The sequence below is a fragment of the Aplidium turbinatum genome, chromosome 18, assembly GCF_918807975.1.
Source record: "Aplidium turbinatum chromosome 18, kaAplTurb1.1, whole genome shotgun sequence".
NCBI classification, from domain to species: Eukaryota; Metazoa; Chordata; class Ascidiacea; order Aplousobranchia; family Polyclinidae; genus Aplidium; species Aplidium turbinatum.
In genome coordinates, this window is record NC_137489.1 from 18,082,542 (window position 1) to 18,105,624 (window position 23,083).

The 23,083-nt window shown below is 38.4% G+C and overlaps 1 protein-coding gene across 1 annotated transcript in view; it reads left to right on the top strand.

Annotated features, from left to right (window-relative positions):
- The window catches only part of LOC145787239 (b(0,+)-type amino acid transporter 1-like), a 29,006-nt gene extending 6,723 nt beyond the window's left edge, over positions 1 to 22,283 (top strand). The window contains exons 5-8 of the mRNA XM_082598956.1: positions 250 to 394; positions 2,846 to 3,033; positions 20,152 to 20,358; positions 22,053 to 22,283. Of these exons, the coding sequence (XP_082455082.1) occupies positions 250 to 394; positions 2,846 to 3,033; positions 20,152 to 20,358; positions 22,053 to 22,283 (771 nt within the window). The remainder of the gene's footprint in view (positions 1 to 249; positions 395 to 2,845; positions 3,034 to 20,151; positions 20,359 to 22,052) is intronic.
- The last annotated feature ends 800 nt before the right edge of the window (positions 22,284 to 23,083 follow it).

Below are 23,083 nucleotides of genomic sequence, written 5' to 3' on the forward strand. Positions count from 1 at the left end.
ATACAGTAGGCTATAGACAGTAGGCTATATACTGTAGTGTACTAACTGTGTGTGTAGCCTATCGTTTAATAATAATTGGCCGAATGAATTTGTTTGGAACAAGTTGGTACTCAGTAGGTAGTAGACCTATGCGTCTTTCAAGTGGTTGGACTTCTGTAAAGGATCGAAAATCATTCAACTTGATATATTAATATTTGTCATAAAATTATAGAAAGCGTAACATAGAATTGAACGTTTTCATTGCTACAGGTCATGTGGTCGTATGAGGGCTGGCCAGTGCTAGCTCAGATATCAGAAGAAGTTAAAGATGTGAAAGTGATTATTTCGTCGGTGCTTTTCACGCTTGGAATTGTAACTATTTCCTATGTACTTTTAAATGTTTCGTATTTACTGGGTAAGAAATTTGTTAAATTATAGACCACTGTTTTACCTATAGCCTACGTATCTGTGCTTATTAGCCTACTTTGTGTTACCAAGTTATACGTTGATGCTAACATCAAATAATATCTTCCAAGAACGTCAACAAATAAAAACATTGAAAGAGTTAAGTTGGTCGTTGTGGTTTTAAAAGTAAAGTACATTAGAAAATAAATTCTTGGTAACTCGCAGAGCCGCGTGAGCACCATCTCTCTCCTCTTTTTTTGGAATCCACTAATGGGCTTACTTTTAAAAATAGGACCAGAAAGCGTTTAGGGCAAAACACCTTTTCAATGTGGGGAAAAAAATTATAAACATTAGTTTTGAAAAGAGTAAACAACTTTTAAGATTTTATAGAAAAAAAAGTTAATAAGCGATGCCGACAAAGCAGAAGAGGATCTAAAAAAAAAGTTGAAAAAACACCAGAGTTTTAACAAAGTACATTTTTTTACATGAATGAGCAATGCAATGCAAAACTTAACGTCCAAAAAGGGGTGTGGGAGGCTTGCCCCCAGAAAATTGTGACAAATATAATCTTGTTTCGGTCACTTTTTTTGCAATTTTTATTTCATTAAATTAAAATTGAATTGGGGTAGAAGTTTTGTTTAAAATTTAAGTTAGCCTACCATTTCAAAATTTTTTTTATTCACAACCACAAAAGGATTTTATTTTGCCTTCGTCCGCCCCGATAGCTCAGTTGGTTAGCGCATGACTTATGGAACGAAGAAGCTTCAAGATCAAGAGGCGCTGGTTCGACTCTTGGAGTGTGCGCTTGAGCAACGCACGGGACTGATCTCCATTCAGAGGCGTCTAATAGACGTAATAATTCCCCAGCAACAAGACTTCCACAATCGGAAACTTCACTCTGTCAATCTTGGTGACCGGGCCTGAGTCAGTGATTCAAAGCCTCTACAAGTATGCAAAAACTGCCAGGATTAAGCTCTGCAAGAAGCTTTCCCAGTCCGAGGAAAAAGATTCAATCAATCAATCAATTTTAATAATTTATTTCTTGAAAGTTTGTATAACCTAGTGTGTTGTAGCCTTTCAACAGACCAGAACTTCAAAAATTTTACTTGAGGTGTCCCCACCCTTAGGCTATAGATAACATTTTCACTTTATAACCAATCTCGATTCATATTGAAATTTATCATTTAAATTATTATTAATTAACTAGGATTTTTGAGTGAGTAGTGTTTACTGCGAAATATTGCATCATTTTGTAAGTTGTTTTTTTAGACACAAAAAACTTTTCATTCCCTTAATCCCTAACTATGCTAGCCCAATACCGAGATAAACGAAATGTAGTTGAGCAGGCGAAAATTTTTTACAAAAAAGGAAAAAGAATTGTAAAATTACAAGCCGAAAAACGCTGCACGAACTAAATATGAGTGGGCCCCTACTTAAAGGTAGGTCTCCAGTCCGGGGTTCGGAAAGCAGTAAATACGGCCTTGCATGATTTAATAAGCTATTGATTATCGCGCTTCTGTAATATATTGTTTGAAAACGGTCAAGAGGAGCTCAAAGATTCACATTTTTGCACAATTTTCAACCACATATCAAAAACCCTACTAAAATTTGGCAAGACGCACGAGATCGATCAAACTGGAACATCATTGTACATCGAGGGCTGTATCAGCCGTGATACCTACAGAGAAAGAGTATTTTTTTATTTTTAAAACAGTCAAAAACATTAGACAGACTAAAATGAGTCGGCTCCTAACCAGCCGGGGAGTAGCCTACAGGAGGCGGTTAACATGGCCCATGGCCACCTAAAGATACGGCCTGATTTGTCACATTTTGCAGAAATTTCCAGGTTTTTCCAACTTTGGGCGAACGTTTAAATAAAATTTTCTAAAAATTAGATTTTTACGCTTTCTTTATTCTTTTCCCCAGATGACACAATAGGTTTTAACATTCTCACATGTTGAAAAACAAAAAAAATTTGATTTCGAAGATTTTAATCAGACTGTTAATTTTCAATAACAGTCTGATTTTGCGTTTTTCAACTTACTTTTTCTCATTTGCTACTGCTTCCCCAAGGCAACAAAAAAGTTTTTTGTCATTAGGAAACCGCAAAAAGTAAGAACATCTCAACAAATGTCAGTCAAGCACTAGCAGTAGCTGTAATCAAAATCTGCAAAATGTGACAAATCAGGCCGCATCTCCAGGTGGCCATGCATGGCCCTAATAACTCGAAAGAACATGGGATACCGTACCGTTGCAAAATACAGTAGGCTACATGTGATTCTAACAAACATTCTTGTTATATTTAATGCAAAATATCCTAACCTCTTTTCTTTCACTTCATTATATAATAGCGTTTATTTTTGAGTAAAAGAAATCAACTAGAGTGTTTGAGAATTAACATTTTAAACACGACTTTGATAACAATCAAAATAACGCTAAATACCTTTTTTTTACATTTCAGTACTTACACGTGAAGAATTGATGAACTCACAACTTGTAGCGGCAACATTTGCCACAAAAGCCTTCGAAAAAATGTATTGGCTGGCTCCGGTGAGCATTTGTGTTTGCACGGTGGGTACCACATTGAGTTCCTACCTCACATTCGGAAGACTGAGCTTTGTAGCAGCAAGGAGAGGGTATTTTCCAACGGTAAGTCTCCACTCCGCAACTACGCCCACAAATCAAAGTATAGCCGACTAAGCCTTAATGGTTGCACAGTTTGCTACCAGAGTTGAAAATTGAGCCCAGATCGGTTAGGGGAAGGTCGGGTTAGTTGAGCTACTGGGTGAGTTGATTCACCCCTTCTAACGCTTAAATTCGGTGAGGTCACCACAATTCGTTATCACGTGATCTCAACGTTTCGCATCATATGGTCTCGCTTCTAGTGTTGACAATTGATATCACGTGTGGTTCTAAAGTTAAAAAGTTGTGTTTTGACCTTGAAAAGTAGATTTTGGAATAAGAGATAAGTCCAATTATACTTTTTTATACTTAGTCATTAAGATAGGTTTATTTAATTTGTTTGATAGCTTACCAAATAAGCTACACTTTGAATAAATAGCGACCGTCTGTGCAGTGCAGTTTTGGCAAAGTTTTAATGTTTTCATGGCGTTATGGCTGAGGTGTTAGTTGAGCCAGTGGCTCAAGTAAAACTCAAGTGACTAACCCCATGCCTGGGGTTAGTTGGAAAATGCCTGGGGTTAGTTGAAAAACGTCAGTTTCCCGCCCACTAATGAACTGGATATTCCTTTTTCAACCAACAAACATTTACATGGGGTTGTAAGCAAATATGTTTATTTGCTTTGAAATCAAAATGCAATGAATTCTACACCTAATCACCGTAAAAAAGCTTTTTAATATAGGCCTACTCGTTGCTGAAACTTGTGATATCGTATATATTCAGTGTTGTACGTTGATATTTAGTGTCATTTGACGGCGTCAACTTTTTGTTGACGCTGAGGCTAGAGCCGTTAGTTTATTTTTTAGTTGACGGAAGTGATAGCGCCGTCAACTATTTTGCTGATTTTAAGCGTCAAGCGCTATGCGTCATTTTTTGTGTTCATTGAAAATTTCGTATCACAATCAGAGTTTCACGATGTATTCTGGCCAGCGCGACTCATCCGAATTAGCCGATTTCGCGTTGGTGGGAATAGCTACCTGGAATACAAGCGGAAGAAGTTCGCCTAATGGTGATCACTCATAGTGAGCAGTATCGAGAATGAAGGATCAGAGAGAGAAAAAGGAAAATCAATGAATGTCATTGCGGAGGTTGAAGATACTTTATTTCAAGAGCTCTATATGCCCTTGAAAACAGCGATGTTGGCGGAGTGGACCTCGTTAAAAGATTTATATAGGCCTATGCTAAACTAGGGTTTCCCAAACTTTTTCGGGCAACAGACCACTAATTTTTTGTAAAAAACTTTGTAACTGCAACGAAGATGCAACAAGCAAGATTTACAATACTGGATAGTAAAAGCTTTCAAAATCATTTAAGTTGTAAAGAACTGCGGCAATTATCTTTGACAGGGTACGTACTGTACAACGTATATACAGGGGCGTTGACAGGAGGGTCTAGGTGGTACTTTTGGACTCGGGCCTGGAATATTTAGAGGGCCCGGATTTAAAAGATTCTCCGCGACTTCAAACATTATCAAGATCTTAATATAATCAGATCTAAAGGAATTGCCATCAGTGGTTAAAACAGCCACTTCACCCGTCAGATGGTAAAGTACCGGGCCCTCTTCCGGGTATAGTGATTTCCCTAACCACGATTTTTTTTTTCAAAAACACGAAATATTTTTCATCACCCACTCTTTAATTCTGAATATATGTATTTTTGGTGGTAATCACTTCTAGCTACTTGCATCTACAATGTAGCCGTAAGAGGTGGGGGGCAGGGGGGGCGGTCGCTACCCAGCTCTAAAAAATGTCGTAAATTTGGGCAAAAATGTCCAGTTATTTGGGCAAATTAATCTTAGTTTAGAAATTTTACATATGATAATTGTTGTAATTTATGAGATACATTAATATTTTCAATAAATGTAAATGTATTATCACCGAATTTGAAAACTGTTGCATGTGGTATTGCAATCTGGGCAGAATGATCAATTTCGATTCGACAACTGCAAAATAGAACTGTAAAAAAGCACAGTTGAGAAACAGAGGTAAGCTTATTACTGATATTCACTAACATGTAGGCTGCATTTCTTCATGGGTAAGATTTAAAAGCCTACTGGGTACTGGAAACTTTATGAGTTTTTTTGTTTTTTCTCAATATCCTACTAATGTAGTTAATTATAAAAATTAGTTGGGCAAAAATGTCTAGTTATTTGGACAAATCAATTCTTACCATAAGTTTTCAACATTCTGCCAGTTTAATAACTTTATAGTGTTGCATTTCGCATAAAAACCATTTTGCTTTGAATGTAAAACAGAGTATCGGCACTTTTGAAAACTTTTATATTTGGTACCATATTAAAATTTGGGCAAAATCTTAAGTTTCGATTCAGTATTTGCAGAAAAAAAAAAGCAAAATAATGCTTCGACAAGCTGAGATAAGCTTATTACAGATGTTCATTAGAATATCACACTAGCCTACATTCCTTCATTAGTAGAATTTTAAAACCCTGCTGGTTTGTGGTGAGCTTATGAAGTTTTTGTTTTTTCTCTATATCCCACTAATGTAGTTGTTTGTAAAAATATTTGGGCAAAAATATCCTATTATTGGATGAGTCAATTTTACCATGAGTTACGCTATGCTCGCAAAACTTGACTTAAATACTTGTTCCAGACAATTGTTCACCTAATCAAACGTCATATAAAAACCGTTCAAGTCTACTGAATATTACGTCATGGAAATTCCTAAAACATGAGCCAAAATTGCACCATCGTTCGTAAGACTTGTGTCAAACCTGTTTAAACCTGTTTCAGTTGAAACCTGTTTAAACATGAAATATTGCGTCACACGAACTGCTGATGTGCCTTTGAGTTATCACAAATTTTTCTGATTCATTCTCGAAGTTGTTTGTTGGAAGTCGGTCGCACATTTAACTGGTTTATTTGGTGCTTGCTAGCTGGACAAATTCTCCGTCTTTTATCCAAGTAATCTGTATCGTAGTGACAGTTTTTAGAGGTGTAAGGCGTTGCATCTCGATTTCGATAGCCGCGTGCTAATTTTACAGGAATACACTTATTGAATAGACGTTTCAAGGAGTGTTTCTTTTTCGGTCACTACATGCAGACAAACGGATCCGGGAACTTTATGTTACAATTTTCCCACGAAGAGATTATGGTTTACCGCTGTGACCATAAAAAATAAAAGACGAGTTCTTGTTAGCTGGTGGGCCAAGAAGCACTTGAAGGCAAATAAAAAATAAAAGACGATTTTTGTCAGTTGGTAGGTCAAGAAGAAATTAAAGCAAGAAAAATAAAAGACGATTTTTGTTAGCTGGTAGGCCAAGAAGCACTTGAAGGCATAAAAATAAACAACGTGTTTGTTGTCAGCTAGTGCAGAAGAACTACTTAGAAGTACAAGAAATAATAAAAGAAGATTTGTTGGTTGGTAGTCTACACTCTTACAGAAGCAAAGAAAAGTAAAGACATTTCTTCTCAGTTGGTACTGAAGAAAAATAACTTTGACATTCATTGGCAAGAAAGAAGATTAAAAGACAATCCATCTGTGCTTGTAGATTCAAGTGGAAGAATCCAAGCAAGTTTTGTGGACTGTAGGACTTCATACCCGTACAGCTACGGTATCGTGCATTTAAATTCTTTTTTGTATTTTTACGGTCTTTGCAGTTAAGTTTTTTATAAATACTGTAGCCTAATAATTTTGTGTGTTTGTGTAACTTAATTTTTTTTTTTTAATTGTTAAATTTAGCCCCAACATTTAATATGTCTACATTCGGTGGCGACAAGGACTCGACCGCCGTAGACTCGACTGATTTTAAGCCTGATGATTTTCTTTGCGGTCGGGCAGGCCATTCTGGGGAGGGACCCAGTAACGATGAGGCTAAGTCAGTTCGAGAGGCCCGGCATCTTAGACGGGATATTTTGACTCAAATTGGGAAACTTTCTGTAGCCCTAGGTTCTTTGAGTGATAAGCAAGAACTGTTAATTTTTAGATCTAAGTTCTCTACTTTAGAAGAGGAATTACGGCATTTCCATGCTCTTTTGACTAAAATCTTTAACTCTGCAATCTTGGCAGAACTTCGTGATAGGGTAGATCCCGAATTTAACTCATTAAAAAATAACTTTGAACAAAAAGAAAGTGAGTTCTCAGATATGTTGAATGCTGACATACATCCCGAGGATAGCGCCTCAAATGTAAGCACTAGGATGTCTAGGACTTCGTCTCGGATAGTGGCACAAATTAACCTGCAGCTAAGACGAGAGGAGCTCTAGATACAAGCTGAGGCCGAAGCGAGAGCTGCTGAGGCCGTTCGAGCTGAGGCTGCCGCGAGAGCTGAGGCCGAAGCGAGAGCAGCTGAGGCCGCCACTAGAGCCGAAGCGAGAGCTGCTGAGTTCGCACTCAAAGACGCTCAGTTGAGGGCTGAACAACGTAAAGAGGTAGTTTTAGCTGAATATCGATCAGAGGCGGGCTCCCGGCGTAGCTCTAAGAAGAGCTCTTCTAGGCATTCCAGAAATGAACATCAATCGCGGTTTAATTTACATAACCTTTTCCAAACGCCCGTTCAACCTGTGAGTGGACCAGGGCAATCCACACGTTTTCAAGCTGTTTCAGGAGGTCTCGGGGCCGCAGCTAAGGGTCTTCCGAATGCTGTAGAGCCAAGGTCTGCGAATGACAACCGAACTCCTCCCCCAGAGCGTACAGGTCACGGGGCCGCCATTAGTAGTAATGCTTTGCCCCCTTCACAGTTTTCTGCGCCGCTAGGTTTTGATCGCCCAGCTACACGTAATTTGGGTGGTTGTGAGAGGCGTATCGCGTCTCCTGATTTTAACGTGTGTGAGGATCGTGATCGGGCTGTGCACGTGACTGAGCCCACTCAGCCCCTTAAGGGATATAGCTTGTCTTCTCCCGCTAAATCGAGTTCTCAACAGCAGGATTGCTTTTTTGAATACCAAAATAGTAGGACGTTTTTCGATAAGGCGGCCTTGATTGGTTACGATGGTAATAATATGCCATTTATCTTCTTTAAAAATCGTGTTACGGCCTTAATGGCAGCTTCGCCCTTTAAGGGGACTCGTTTGACTTTGTTACAAGCAGCTTGTGTTAGGAAAGCTGCGCAAACGATTGCTAATTTGGTTTCTGACACCCCTGGCTTGTCAGAGGAAGACAGGATAGAAATGTCGTTAGCTCGCTTGTCCCAGCGTTTTGGGGTTCGTGGAGGTCTTTTTGCAGAACCAGAAATTAGAAAGTATCGCTATGGTAGCAAATTGACTTCGACCTCTTCCAGTGATCTGAAAGAGTTTAAAGATGAATTATCGCAGTGTTTGCTTTACGCGCAAGCTTATGGTCAGCGTGATAAATTAGAAGGACATTTTGTTTTGGATTTGGCTAAGCGACTCCCGTTTGACGCTAAGCAGCGTTATCTTGACTTTTTAGGTGATCAGTATGGTGGCACTAATGAGCCTACTTTTCAGAGTTTGTTCGATTTTGTTGTACGAGAGGAAACGCGTAAGTCGACTGATTTTAGCATTATGCTAATGGCCGATTCTGGTGAGTCGCAGCACTTTAAAAAGTTTGGCAAAGGAAAATTGCCTTCATGTCCGGTTAGGCAGACGTCCGTAAAACCCCATGATGATGTGATGTCAGGGAGTTCGCAGTACTCGACTGTTGTTGGCGCACCGCGCGGTGGTGAGGCTAGACGTAAAGACCTGCCGGCATGCCGTACGAGAGGAAACGCGTAAGTCGACTGATTTTAGCATTATGCTAATGGGCGATTCTGGTGAGTCGCAGCACTTTAAAAAGTTTGGCAAAGGAAAATTGCCTTCATGTCCGGTTAGGCAGACGTCTGTAAAACCCCATGATGATGTGATGTCAGGGAGTTTGCAGTACTCGACTGTTGTTGGCGCACCGCGCGGTGGTGAGGCTAGACGTAAAGACCTGCCGGCATACATTTGTTGTTCGTCACGTGGTCAAGTTGAATATCATTTTTTGTCTAATTGTAAAGAAGTTTTGCGCTTGACACCTAAAGATCGGAGAGATGTCATTGTGAAAGCGGGCAAATGCTTGAATTGTTTGCGCCAGCATATGGTTAGGGATTGCGTTCATGCAAACAACTGTCGTAAGTGTGTCCCTAACAACGATAGGAAACACTATTTTCTTCTGCATGATTTTTATGTGACGTCACGTGATTCTCTGGATTCGATTGGCAAAGATGATGCTGGTGCCAGAGTTCCTGTGCGTAATGTTAAGATTGGAAATGTTAAAGCAGCTTTTAATCGCGTTACTGCTGCTCGTGTTTTGAATCCGATGACTGGCAAATCGAAGTTGGTGTATTGTCAGCATGATCCTGTTTCGCAGTTGACGTTTGTTTCGAGTGATTTGGTCTGTGAACTTGATCTTAAACCGTACGATAAAGCGTCGTTTAAAATGGATACCCTGGCTGGTCAGAAAGCTACTTGTGCTGACCTTGTTAAACTCAACATCCAGTCGTTAGAGACAGATGAACTGTTTTGTGATATAACCTCGGTGGTTAACCCAGCTTGGGCTGATGATGTTAAAACTTTACCGCATAAACAAGATTTAAGTGGTTTTCGTCATTTTCATGACGTGAATATGTTTCATTTGAATGATTGTAGTACTGTAGATGTACTGATTGGCAACGATAACGCTTATTTGATGTGGGCCAAAAAAGAGCGTGTTGGTGAAAATCGTAGTGAACCACATGCTTTGCTCACTCCTCTCGGTTGGTTGGCTTGTGGTGGTAAGTCACCCTTAGATGAAAGCGTTGCTAAAGTATGCAGAGTGCAGACGTCTTCAGAGTCGGATGTCATCTCTGGCTTTCAGCGTAAAATTGAGTCTCGCGATATGGAAATAGCAGACCTGAATAAAGTCATTCAGGATTTGACCTTGCAAAATGAAACCTGTGAATTGTCTCGCAATGGCATTTTGGCTAGAGAACTTGTTGAACCGAATATTGAGTTGAAAGATGGTCGATTTGAGATACCTGTTCCGTTGAAGGAAGATATTGATCTACCTAACAATTTTGTGTTGGCGTCAGATAGAGTTGCTGCTTTAAGGAAGAAGGCTTTAAAACAACCTGAACTTCGTGATTTCCTTACTGACACCATGAAAGATCTTAAATCAAATGGCTATATTGAGCGTACTGGTGAAGCAGGAAATGTCAAGGGATTTGAATGGTATTTACCATACTTTGTTACGTCACAATTAAAAAAGCGCATTGTTTACGATGGCAAGTCTGAATTTCGAGGAACTTGTGTTAATGATGTAATGTTTTCAGGTCCTGACTTGTTAAACCCTCTGGTAGATGTCTTGGCTAGATTTCGGCTTGGTAGATTTGGTCTCATGGCTGATGTGACTAAATGCTTCTTTCAAATAAAGTTACCTGAGTCGCAAAGGGATTTGTTTCGTATATTGTGGTTTGAAGATGATGACCTTGAAAATGGTAGGATGGTACCATTTTGTTTTTGTGTACACCCTTGGGGAATAAAGAGTAGCTCGTATATCGCTTGCTTGGCTATAAAGAAAATGATCGAGCAGAATCCCAGCAGTGCTGGTGAATTGACTTTCTGCAATATTGCAACTAATATGTACATGGATGATTTTACATTTTCGGCTGATAGCTTAGAGGAAGCTCAGCAAATCACTCATGAATCAATTGCTTTGTTTGATAGCCGTGGGTTTAAACTTGGTAAGTGGAGTGCTAACAAGGAGGCTATGATTGTTTTGTCAAATTTGGATAATGAGATGCTTTCACCTTTGATTCGTGACATTGACTTTCAGACTGAAAATATGACTTTGCCATCAGCGAAGACATTGGGTTGTGTGTGGCAAACCGAGTCTGACGAGATGCGTATCGCATGTTCCTTAAAGCCCTTAGCTAAACACACGCGCCGAAGTATGCTCAGTCAGCTTGGACAAAATTTTGATCCGCTAGGCTTTGGAGCGCCATTTTTTCTAAAAGCACGCCTTATACTTCAGCAATTGGCGATAGACAAGTTTGATTGGGACACCGAGGTCCCTGATAGCTTTGTTAAAGAGTGGGGGTCGTGGTTTCGCTCTTTGGACCTGCTTAAAGATTTTTCGTTACCGAGATGGTATTTTGCAAACTCTGGTGTGTGCAGTCCGGATGATATTGTTTCATATCAATTGCATGGGTTTAGTGATGCTTCGAATCAAGCTTTCTCTTCTGTTGTTTACTTACGTAGACTGGTTAACGGAGTTCCGAGTGTGTCTTTCGTTCTGGGTAAATCTACCATTGTTGTAAAAAATCAGTTTTCTTGGCCGATAGCTAGGAAAGAGCTTGTTGCCGCTTTGAATACAGCAAGACTCGTGAAGCAGGCCTACGAGGCATTGAAGATGCCCGACTGCCTTAAGTATTTTTGGTGTGATTCTCGGACTGTGTTGCAGTGGGTTAAAAACCCTGATTTACGTTTGAATAAGTTTATTACGCGTCGAGTCGAGCATATTTTATTGTTGTCTGGAGCCCAGGATTGGCGTTTTTGCCCTACCGATATGAACCCAGCTGATGTTGGCACAAGGTCAAATCTTATTACAAAGAAAGAATTTCGAGAGTTGTGGTTAAATGGTTCTAGTCTTCTCTACCAGTGTGAGGAAATTCCATCTGTAGAAAATGCCACTCCAGTACCTGTCCATAGCCTATATCTTCGTGACGAAAAGGAGTCGCTTGACGTTGGACAGGGTGGTCTTCACAGATTGATCGAAGCCGCACCTTCTTTGTATGTTATGAAAAAGAGAATCGCTTATTTGGTTGCTTTTGTTGAATTTTTGTGCTGTAAAACGAGAAAGCGTAGCTTTGTGAAGCCAAAACTGAATGCATCTTATCTTAACAGTGCTTCAGAGTTGGCTGTGAAGTTTGTTCAGAAGAGCGTGTATGGCGATGTGGTACATTTAATGACCAAACGATCGCCGGATGCCCTTGAGGAAGTGATAAAGCGAGGTAGTGTTGGCGCTTCGCAACGTGAGAAGGAACGCTTGAAAGAATTACGTTCACTTAAAAAGTACAGACCTTGTGTAGATGACGCTGGTGTAATCCGCATTGAAGGGCGCTTAAGTAATTCTCCCGAGATCTCTCTTGAAGCAAAGCATCCGATTGTTTTGCCTTCGAAGCACCCCTTCACTAAGCCTGTTGTGCTGTCGCATCATAATGGAAATGCGCACTGTGGAGTACAGCACACTTTGTTGTCTACGCGACAGAAGTTTTGGATCGCTAATGGTAATGCCTCCGTGAAGAGGTATCTTAATGATTGTGGTGTATGTGCGATTGAGAAAGCACGGCCTATAAGGCAGCTCATGTCTGATTTACCTTTGTCTCGCACAACTACGCATAGGAAACCCTTTTTTGATTGCGGCTTAGATTATCTTGGACCTTTAACCTTTGTTGAAGGTAGAAGTCACAAAAAAGCTTGGGGACTCTTGTTCACATGTATGGCATCTCGCGCTATTCATGTTGAGCTGGTTACGTCATTGTCGCTGAGTGATTTTTTACTTGCCTTTACAAGGTTTACAGATTTACGTGGGCAGGTTAATGCTATCTATTCCGACAATGGAAGTACCTTTCAGGCAGCATCTAAGAAGTTACCAGAGTTTATAGGATCAGCTGAATTTCACAACGCCCTGAGACAGAGAGAGATAAACTGGGAAGTTATACCTCCGTATGCTCCGGCGCAAGGTGGCGCCTGGGAGGCAATGGTTAAACAATTTAAAATTGCATTTTTTCACATTTTGGACTCTTCAATTCGTAAGCCCAAATTTATTGAACTGTTTACGTACACAGGCAGTGCCGTTCGGATCGTGAACGAACGCCCTTTGGTACCTTTGAGTGACGACCATAGGGATTTTACTGTCATCACCCCTGCCTCACTTTTAACCCCATACTTAGACCCATACTGTGCTGTTGGGCAACCACATGATCGTGACCAATTAAAAAGGGATTATCGGTTCAATTTGTCACTTTCTCAGCAGTTTTGGAGTAAATGGATCGATTTTTACTTGCCAGGTCTTCAGGGCCGGAAAAAATGGCTAAAAATGGCCGAGAATTTGGAGCCTGGTCAACTTGTAGTGGTAGGTTCTCTCCAGGACATTGGTAAACGTGGGAAGTATCAACTTGGGAAGGTGCATGAGGTAGTTCCACAAATTAGGAAAGGGAAGCCTGTGGTTCGTAGAGCTAAAGTTGCCGTCTGCAACTATGATGAGAGTACGGGGAAAGTGAAAGTAGACTATGTGTTGAGGGATATTTCGTGCCTCGCCCCCGTAAAGAACACCTAAGTGTTAGGGTTTGAGCCTGGTTTTGTCTGCGGTGGCCGACACTTGTCTGAGCCCAGAACAGTCGGTTATTATCGCAACCATTGTATATAGCGTCATTTTTGCGTGTACCTACTACCTATGGTACCAATTTCATGTATCGTCGTGTTTATTCTTATTGCTGTTCATTCTTTGCATGCCCTTTGTATTTGCGTATTAACTTAAACGTGAGTGATTCAAACAATTTGTGTATCATGTGTTTTTATTCATTGGCTCACAATTGTCGTCAATTCTTTTTTAGTTATGCCATGTCAGACTGTCATAACTAGGGGCCGCTATGTTCCAGACAATTGTTCACCTAATCAAACGTCATATAAAAACCGTTCAAGTCTACTGAATATTACGTCATGGAAATTCCTAAAACATGAGCCAAAATTGCACCATCGTTCGTAAGACTTGTGTCAAACCTGTTTAAACCTGTTTCAGTTGAAACCTGTTTAAACATGAAATATTGCGTCACACGAACTGCTGATGTGCCTTTGAGTTATCACAAATTTTTCTGATTCATTCTCGAAGTTGTTTGTTGGAAGTCGGTCGCACATTTAACTGGTTTATTTGGTGCTTGCTAGCTGGACAAATTCTCCGTCTTTTATCCAAGTAATCTGTATCGTAGTGACAGTTTTTAGAGGTGTAAGGCGTTGCATCTCGATTTCGATAGCCGCGTGCTAATTTTACAGGAATACACTTATTGAATAGACGTTTCAAGGAGTGTTTCTTTTTCGGTCACTACATGCAGACAAACGGATCCGGGAACTTTATGTTACAATTTTCCCACGAAGAGATTATGGTTTACCGCTGTGACCAATACTACAAAAATAGCTTATCATTTTTAGATATGGTCTAACAAAATAAGCATTTGTTATAAACTTTAATAATCAACAGTTGTGAGGCCACATATACACCACTTTTGTGAGCGTTGATCCCGGCCACTAACTATAGTTATGTACAAAGTAAAAAAGTATATTAAATGAAAACAATTTGTGAATTTTCGTGTATTTAATTTCATGTTTTTGTGAGCTATAGTTTAACTACTTTTTATATTGAATTTTTTTGTATAAACTGCTGTTTGTCTTTGCCAGTCCCAGGGTTGATATGCTCAGCTATTTACTATCTATGACACAGTATTAAAGCAATAACAATCAAATATAAAGACACATGTTATGTTGTTTTGTCATCCAATTCATGCAGTTAATAATAATATATCAGGCAATGTAAACAGTGCTATTTTTGTGTCATGTTTTGGTAATGTGGTCTGTATTTTGTGGCAACGATTGAGTTTGAAGTTATTATCTGGGAGTCATTTTTCTTCAGTGCTTGTGATTTAAGTAGGCCTAGCTGCTTCATTGTGAAGAAACATTACCTTTGTAATGATCTTCTGAAAAAACATTGACTATGATTTCATTGTAATATAATATCAATATTTTTGGTATCAAAAGTAGTTTTGTTCAAAGGTGGAAGTTTGATGCACAAAGCAGGGATATCTAAAGAAGGGGATACGAAGGCTTTTATTTCGTCTGACAATAGAAGGGTTTTTGTTTATCGTAAATAATCTCTGTTTATCGTAAAATGACAATTGGCACCGATAGTAGTTTAATAGATCTTGTTAGGATAACTTGTATTGTGTTATTAGCATCAGGCCTGGATATTCACCACATGCTCATGGTTGCTTGTCAACTACCCATATACTTGCTTTACATCTAGCCTCCTGCAAAGGCTTTGATATAAAAAAAACAGCTTAGGCCTACTGGTAACTTTTCAACTGTCTTTGTAAACAAGTATTCTTTAAATATGCTCTACGTAACATTGGCTAACTGTCTTCTGTAGCTCATAGTACCAGCTGCACTACAAAACTTTTTACGATTTTAAAAAGAACCACATGTTTAAAGCACTACAAACTACCGCCCTGGTAGTGTCATGAGGACAAGGCAATCGCTGCGAGCCTTCATATTCCCTTCTCTAGATATCTCTGGCACAAAGCATGGTAAACTGTCAAATTCTTTTCATACTGTAGGATTTGAAGCAGCATGGATTAAGTAATGTTACTGGTTTGATAAGTAAACGGATTGTCATTTTAGTTTTTTTCAATGCAAATCTACAAATATTGAGTCTTTGGACTGTCTTTGAATTGAAAAGATTGAGCTATTTTTGGTCAGACCTTGTATTGAAGTTGGGCTGGAGATTTTCATATAATCTGGTGACATGAATATTCAGCAATTATTGTTATCCAGTTATTGGTGAAGTCTCAGTTCAAATTTTTTTGAATCCAGTTAGGCTTAATATATAGTACGGTACTGTATATTGTTTTGTGATACACAAGAATGTTTTAATTTGATGGCTTATTTAATTGGGACACAGACAGGTCTATGAACGTAGATTAAAGTAAGTTCAGCCTTGTTTTGCTGTTGTACGTGTTTTTTGGCTGTGGCTATATTTACACTATATAGTGTAAGAATAGCCTCAATAGTGTTGCCAGATAAGGAATTCTGCCCTAATTTGAACAAAGTTCAAAACTGTTGAAAACAAAAACTTGTATTTGGAAATTTTTTTAGTTCTGAGCAAAGATCAAAACCCTAAACTTATTGCTAACTCTAGCCCTCACCCCTTACCTTAACCCTTCCTAACTTTAATCCTAACTCTGGCAACGCTTCATTGTGTAAAAATAGCCACTTCCTTTTTTTGCTTGTGTTTCGTACATGGCCAAGTTGATGACTCTCAAAGATTGTGAGTAATTTTGTATTTTTGAAAATATATACATACGCAAAGACAAAATTTGGGTAAATTTTGAAAAATTTGGGCAAATTGTGTTCGCCCCCCCAAAATGTTTTACTCTCCTACGGCTACTCTACTTTAGAAAGAATTAATATCAGCCGAAAACTCCAGCTATTTTAAACATACCGACGAAGATCGTGATTGAGAGCAAGGATTTTGCGGTTTACGGAGAAGTCCGTAAATGCGTAATGGCACAGTTGGGGTTGAGAATATATAAATGATATTCCTCTTAATTTTCTACTTTGAACGGCATGTGTCATCATCATTTTAACAGCATATCAATAAAAGTTTGTACACATCCTTTATATTCATAACATTGTCGATGAAGAGGGCCCGAAAATAAATGGGTACCGGGCCCTAGAAATCCTGTCAACGGCCCTGCGTATATATGTGACTTTTTAATTTCTTGTCGTATCGCCAGGCCCGGATTTAGGGGGGCAGAGGGTGCAGGTTCCCCGGGCCCCTCTTTTGAAGGGCCCCCCTACGTGGAAAAAATGTGAGTTTGTGTTGTTATTATTTTTTTTCCTTCAGCTTTTGAAGTTTCTGCAAAATGCTGTGCAGTGCTGGATTAATGCTACTGTAGACGTAGAGGTGGTTTTTCGCGCCTAAGGCGCGAAAATTTTTTTTGCACCGGGACCCCCCGATCTAAAAGTGCCCCATGGCTCCCCATCAGCTAAATCCTGCCCTGCATATCGCCACGGACCACATGTGCAGTCGTCGCAGACCACCAATAGTCGGCGGACCACAGTTTGGGAAACCCTGTGCTAAGCCATCACAGCACGCTTGCAACAGTGATCCCTTTCCGAGTAAAAGTTTTCAAGACTTGTTTTTGAAATACAACACACCAATATCATTCAGCGCTGCTGTGGAACGCATGTTTTCATTTGGAAAAGACATTATGCGTCCCAAACGCAGCAGATTGTCAGACAAACGTTTTGAAATGCTAATTGTGTTTCCACAAGTAAATAACTAATAAGCTAAGCAGCTCACTACAATAGTCTCAAAACATAAAACCTGCTCTTTATTTATAGCCATTGTTCGCCTAAACTTGGTTGCAATATTTCCGTTTTGTGAGACCTTGGCTAAAATAGCGCTAGAAATTAGCGCTGACGCTGACGCCGTCAATTTCTCTAAGAGCTGACGCAGTACTTTACGCCCTAAAGTTTTTAGGCAATTTCCGCTGACGCCGCCAATTTATTTCATTGACGCGTACAACACTGTATTGCACTTTCCAAGTTATTCACATTAACATTTTACCAGTATATCTGCTTAAAACAAGTACATTTGAACATATACTACTTACTATCATACCACGACGATATACTCCTATCATACTACATCGTCATACTGTTATCAAAACATTTTCCAACAAACCCCACCCACTATTTTCTAACTAGTTCCATTAGCATATGACAAACTATTTTCTTAAAATATTCAAGCATGGTGCATTTGACTAAAATTTGTTTATTTCTTAGTGTTGTAGAACACCTACAGCTGGCACACACCGAAAAACTTATGCCTATCTAACGACATCGACACAAAAGATGTTTCTTAAAACGCCAAAAATTTTACTTCGAAAGTAAGAAAATACAAAATTGTCAGCAAACAGGCATAACTGGACTCAACAAATCGAAACTAACATGGATTATGTGTTTTTATAAATTACATCACATGATGGCAGTAAATATTTTAAAAAGTCATCGAGAGTTTAAAAAAATGATAATTTTTCAACTAACCCCGCCTTCCAACTAACACCGGTAACCCCTACAAATCAATTCTACAAATCATCACGAGAAATTTGTCGTAAATTTGCATTTGAATTCGCATATGCTAACCAACTAAAAAATGCCTTACAGTAGGCTATACCTGGCAAAGAGATAAAAGGGCTGACAAAGATTGATAGCTGAGGTTTTAAATTGAGACACAACTTTCGCAGCCTTGAAGCAACATCTAGGGTTAGGGTTAAGAACTGGTTTGCAGCGGATCCGGTGGCAATGGAAGTGAGGTTTCAATGGAGTTAAATGATGACACAGACGTGTAAAGTAATTGTGAGGAAATGTCGTAGTAAAAACTCATGGCAAACATCATAAAAGATGTTTATTGTTAGATTGGAAGTTGTGGATGATCTTGAATGTGAGGAAATATTTCTCAAAAAATTGCCGAGTAAATTTATGGGAGACAAATCGTTTGTTGTCAACATAAATGACATGGCATCCATTTGTTCGAGAAGACATTGTCTTCAAACTGCCAACTCCAGGTCAAGCGGAGGCACAAAACGCGTAGAATGCTAATTAGTAATTAGTCTTCCATTGCAAACTGGAGCATTGAAATGTTTAACGGGTATATGGAGGCTAATGAGATGATTTTATCTCATGCAACACTAAGCCAGTAACATAGGCCGTTTATACCACCAAAGAAAACTTTTCAAGTGGTTTATTTAGGTCTATTTCACAACATCAGCCACCGTAGCATGATAGTCAAATTTTCGTTCGAACCTCCTAGGTAAATTTTATAACCTTGTAGTTTATACTTTGCTTGTGCAATCTGCTTTGAATTCCAAGCTTTGTTGAGTTTTCAGGCTGTCTCTTTATGAAGTTGATGTTGTGTTATGATCGTTCTAGGCCAGGGGTTTCCAACCTGGGGGCCATGGCCCCCTAGTGGGCCATGAGCCTTTTTCAAGGGGGCCATGGAAAAATTTGAAAAATAATAATTTTTTTAATATATCATCTCTAAATCCACTCCAACACTATATAACAAAAGAAATAAATTAAAATTTAATAAAAATGCTAGTACATTTTGCCCAAATCTTCATGAAATGGTCTTTACCGGTTACTGTATAAACAAGTTTTTTAATTAAAATGACGTTTCTTAATTTTTTCAAAAGGTTGAAAAATAGAGGGGCCAAGGATTTTTCAAAATTTTCAAAGGGGGCCACAGCAGTATAAGTTATAAAAGGTTGGGAACCCCTGTTCTAGGCTATTTGCTCGGAATTTGCAATCAAGTGTTCATTCTTTTGATGCTGGCATCGCAAAACAAGGAAATTTTTCTTTGAACTACAAAAACATCAGACATAGAAACATGTCCAAATTCTAGTAGAGTGATATTGTTTGAATACTGTGGCAATAAGCAGCCTCCATTATTTTATGACTAATGTGCATACTGAGTGTTGAGCGAGATCTGGAATCTTTGTTAACCTGTTTTAATGTTTTGATATCATCATATCAAAAATAAATATGCTTAAATTTGTGTTTTCAATAATTGATAAATTTAGCTCAACTGACCCTATAGTATGTGTCACAACTAACTCTCACTGAGGTGTTAGTTGAGCTATTTGACTACTCGCTTTTAAACGCCTCTAAATCTGGTTGCGGTCGTTCGATAAAACCCATGCTTCCTACAGAACTTGTTTGATATGCTACAGATGTAAAGCACTGTGAAGGACAAAAATCATAACAACTCATAATGAAAAATATTTGAAAAATTTGAAAAGTGGCTCAACTAACCCTACCTTTCTTTACTCGCTTAGGGTTAAGTTTGGTAAATATCTCAAGCCAGATTTTAAGATCTTAAAAATCTTTGATTGACTTTTACAAAATAATTTGTGGCAGTGATGTAGCCAAAATGGAAAAAAGGTTAAATTTTATATAGGCTTATTGATTGTTCTGATTTTTCACATAGCCAAAGTTTTCTGTCGTATTTCTTCATCGGCACAGCTTGGTGATTTTAGTTTAGTTGTTTTTAAAGAATAGAAAAGACGTAGCCAACCGTAGGCCTAGTGCTATAACGTACTTTTTTTTATTGTTTTAAGCTTAGAAGTGGTGCTTAAAAAGTATACTAGGCTCTTGTCGCGTCCCGGCTTGTAGGTAAATTAGTTGGACGGTTTTTCATAGAAAGCTTACGAAATGTAATTTTGAATGAGTCGTATCAGTTAATTTGTTGTCTGTTGAAACAACTCTATTGAAACTACAAAAGTGAGAATATCTTTTTCAAACAAGATTTCTAAAGACCTTCTTAGCTTTTGAATTTAGATTCTCAGCATGCTGCATACTGAACGAGAAACACCGGTTCCAGGGCTTTGCTGCAATGCATTCTTTGCCATCATTTTGATTCTCATTGGAGATATCAATTCTCTCATAGAAGCGTTTGGATTTGTTGGATGGATCACTTACGCGATGAATGGCATTGCTGTTGTAGTTATGAGATATCGATTTCCCGATCTTCATCGGCCTTTCAAGGTAAAGCATGTGGAGTGTAAGGTGTCTATACAATGCGGCTAGTTAATAGTTTCAAGAATATTATTTTTTTGTTTGATTCTTGAAAAATAATTCAGAAGATACTTTAAATTACCCCGGGCGAAATTGCCAGGTAATCCTGGAGAAATTCAGACAGTAGCCTATTGATATGAAATAAGGACATTTTAGGACAAATAATGTAAAATGTTTTAATTATGGCCTAGCACTTCACTGATATCATACGAGATTAAACGTTTGCATAAAAAAATATGTCCTAATGACTTGCTAGCTGTCGGACGCAATATATAAAATTAGACGAATTTATAGTTTTTTGTCCGAATATTAGGCCACCCAGTGATAAGCATTATCGGCGATAAATTTTTATCGCCTATCGTTATCGCTCAATTATTTTTTCGGTTATCCTTTATCGTTATCGCCAAAGGCAACATTTGATTATCGCCGATAAATTTTATTTCGGATCAACACACAAGTGGAAAGACCTTAAAAAGTAATATTTTACTAGCCATCTAGTTAATGAAACTAAAATTGAAACCTGTTCTTCTTCAGTGCCTGAAGTGTGTGTGCACAGGTCGTTGTCAGGGGAGGGGGCACGCCCCCCCTGCAGCGACGGTCCTGACAACACAATATATTTTAGAGTTGCAAATTGCAATGCAATGAAATGCATGCAACAATTCTCTTGTTGTTTTGCTGCAATCGCGAGTGAATTTTAGCCTACAATTAAAATGTAAGCGCACAGGCGGCACAGCTTCCTTTGAAGCGAAGCGAAAGAAATCGGCAAATGCTTTTTTTCGGAAAATTTAAATATTGCATAATTATGACTTAAAAACATATCACAATTATTTTTTTCCTAATTGTGTTTGCACTTTTTGAGAAAAACGCCGTCCTATATATAGGACGCTAGGCAAATCCGTTATCAAATTTCACAAGTTTCTTGTGCGTAATGCGTCAGCGTTATTACGTTTTACTTACCGCTCAAAGTGATAAATGGGAAATGTCTTGTTCATGTCATGTCATCGAGCATTTTATTGAAATGAAAGTTCAAAAAATATGAAGATGAAAATTAGCAAAGTAACACAACATCACTGAAACAAGTCATTGCGGAATATGATATTGCTTGAAGCATTTAACATGCAGACCGACATCACATTTTTTGCATCTTGTAGTAGTTTTTGCATGACAATAGGCGCATCGAGTTGCGTGGTAAAATTATGCTAAATACCGTTATCTATGCGACATAGCCTACCTCAATCAAATATTTTTATTCCCACTACTGTAATAGCCTACAGTGCCTATATTGTAATTCTTATCTCAACAACTCAGCGTTCTGCCATTGCTTTAATGATAGTGTTCACAAAGAAAACAAAAAAAATCTCTGAAATTATCAGTAAAGTATTTTTTCCAGTAGGCTACGTGTAAATTGTAAAATGTGGAGTTGTAGGCTTCGAGTAGCCTATCGTTAGGTTGTTTTCAGTTTCCATTCGAATTAAACCTTTCATAAATATCACAAATGTGTATTTCGCACTGCTTATCATTTTTACCGTGAAGGGTCGCGGGAAATTTTAGGGGATTGAAAGAGAAAGCGAGCAAAAAAGTTTGGGAAGCCCTGCTGTAGCCCACTTTTAAACAAAATGCTAGTTTTGACATCAGTTGAGCTACTAATGGTATTATTTTGACAGGTACCTACTGCTATCCCTGTGCTTGTGACTTCGATATCAATATTCTTTGTATTCTCCGAGATCACACAAAACTTTGGAACTTTGTACATTTATGTGATCGCATATCTTGCAGTTGGCCTTGGAGTTTATCATTTGCTTCTAAGTAGATATAAAGACGCTTGCGAAGCAAAGCACATTACTTTATTTCTACAAAAAATTCTTTCCGTTGCCCCAGAAGAAAAAGAATTATAATAAGGAATATTTAAATCTGAAAATAATGAGGGTGGTAGGGGAGAACCTCCATCAATGGGACAAATTTTGCGTTTTGCTAATTTTTTTAATTTTGTAAAGAAATGCAGTGGTTGTTTTTTTGCAACACTTTTGCCAATGCATTTTTTTTTTCAAATAACACTTGGTTTGATTTCATTATCTCCAGTGGTTTAGAAATAACGCACAGTTTTTTTAAGGTTACTCAAAACGTCCCATTGTTGAATCTGGCTCCACCATTGGGACAGGCAATTTCTAACAATGGGACAAAATTTATAATCTGTGTAAATGCATATTATAAACTTGATATTCACTTTGTTATTGATTATATTACTGTAGTGTATTATTAAAGTTTTCTACATTTTTCTTATCTTCATCATTAAAAATCTTTTTGACACCACAATGAGGTTGAAAACGTAGATTGCCTTGATCATTATTTGCTTGGGCTTTTTTGTATATGTGTCAATCCAGTTTTTCAATGTTTATCTTGGTAGCCTATGTCAAATTCTCTTGCTACAGGTCTATTTTTTCCGGTTTGTATTGCTTTTTCAACTACAGTTTTCATAGTTAAAGGATCTTGTTTCCCTTTTTACGAATGAGTCGAGTTGATTTACAGTGTCCCATTGATGGGCAAGACCTGCTGTCCCATTGTAAGATGCCGTCCGCAAATGCAAAAAAAATCAGCTAGATTCTTAAAGACTACCTCACTGACAACAACGTTTTGTCCTAAGAACTACCAGACATATAGACTATGCTACCATGCGTTTTCAACCTGCTTCGCCAAG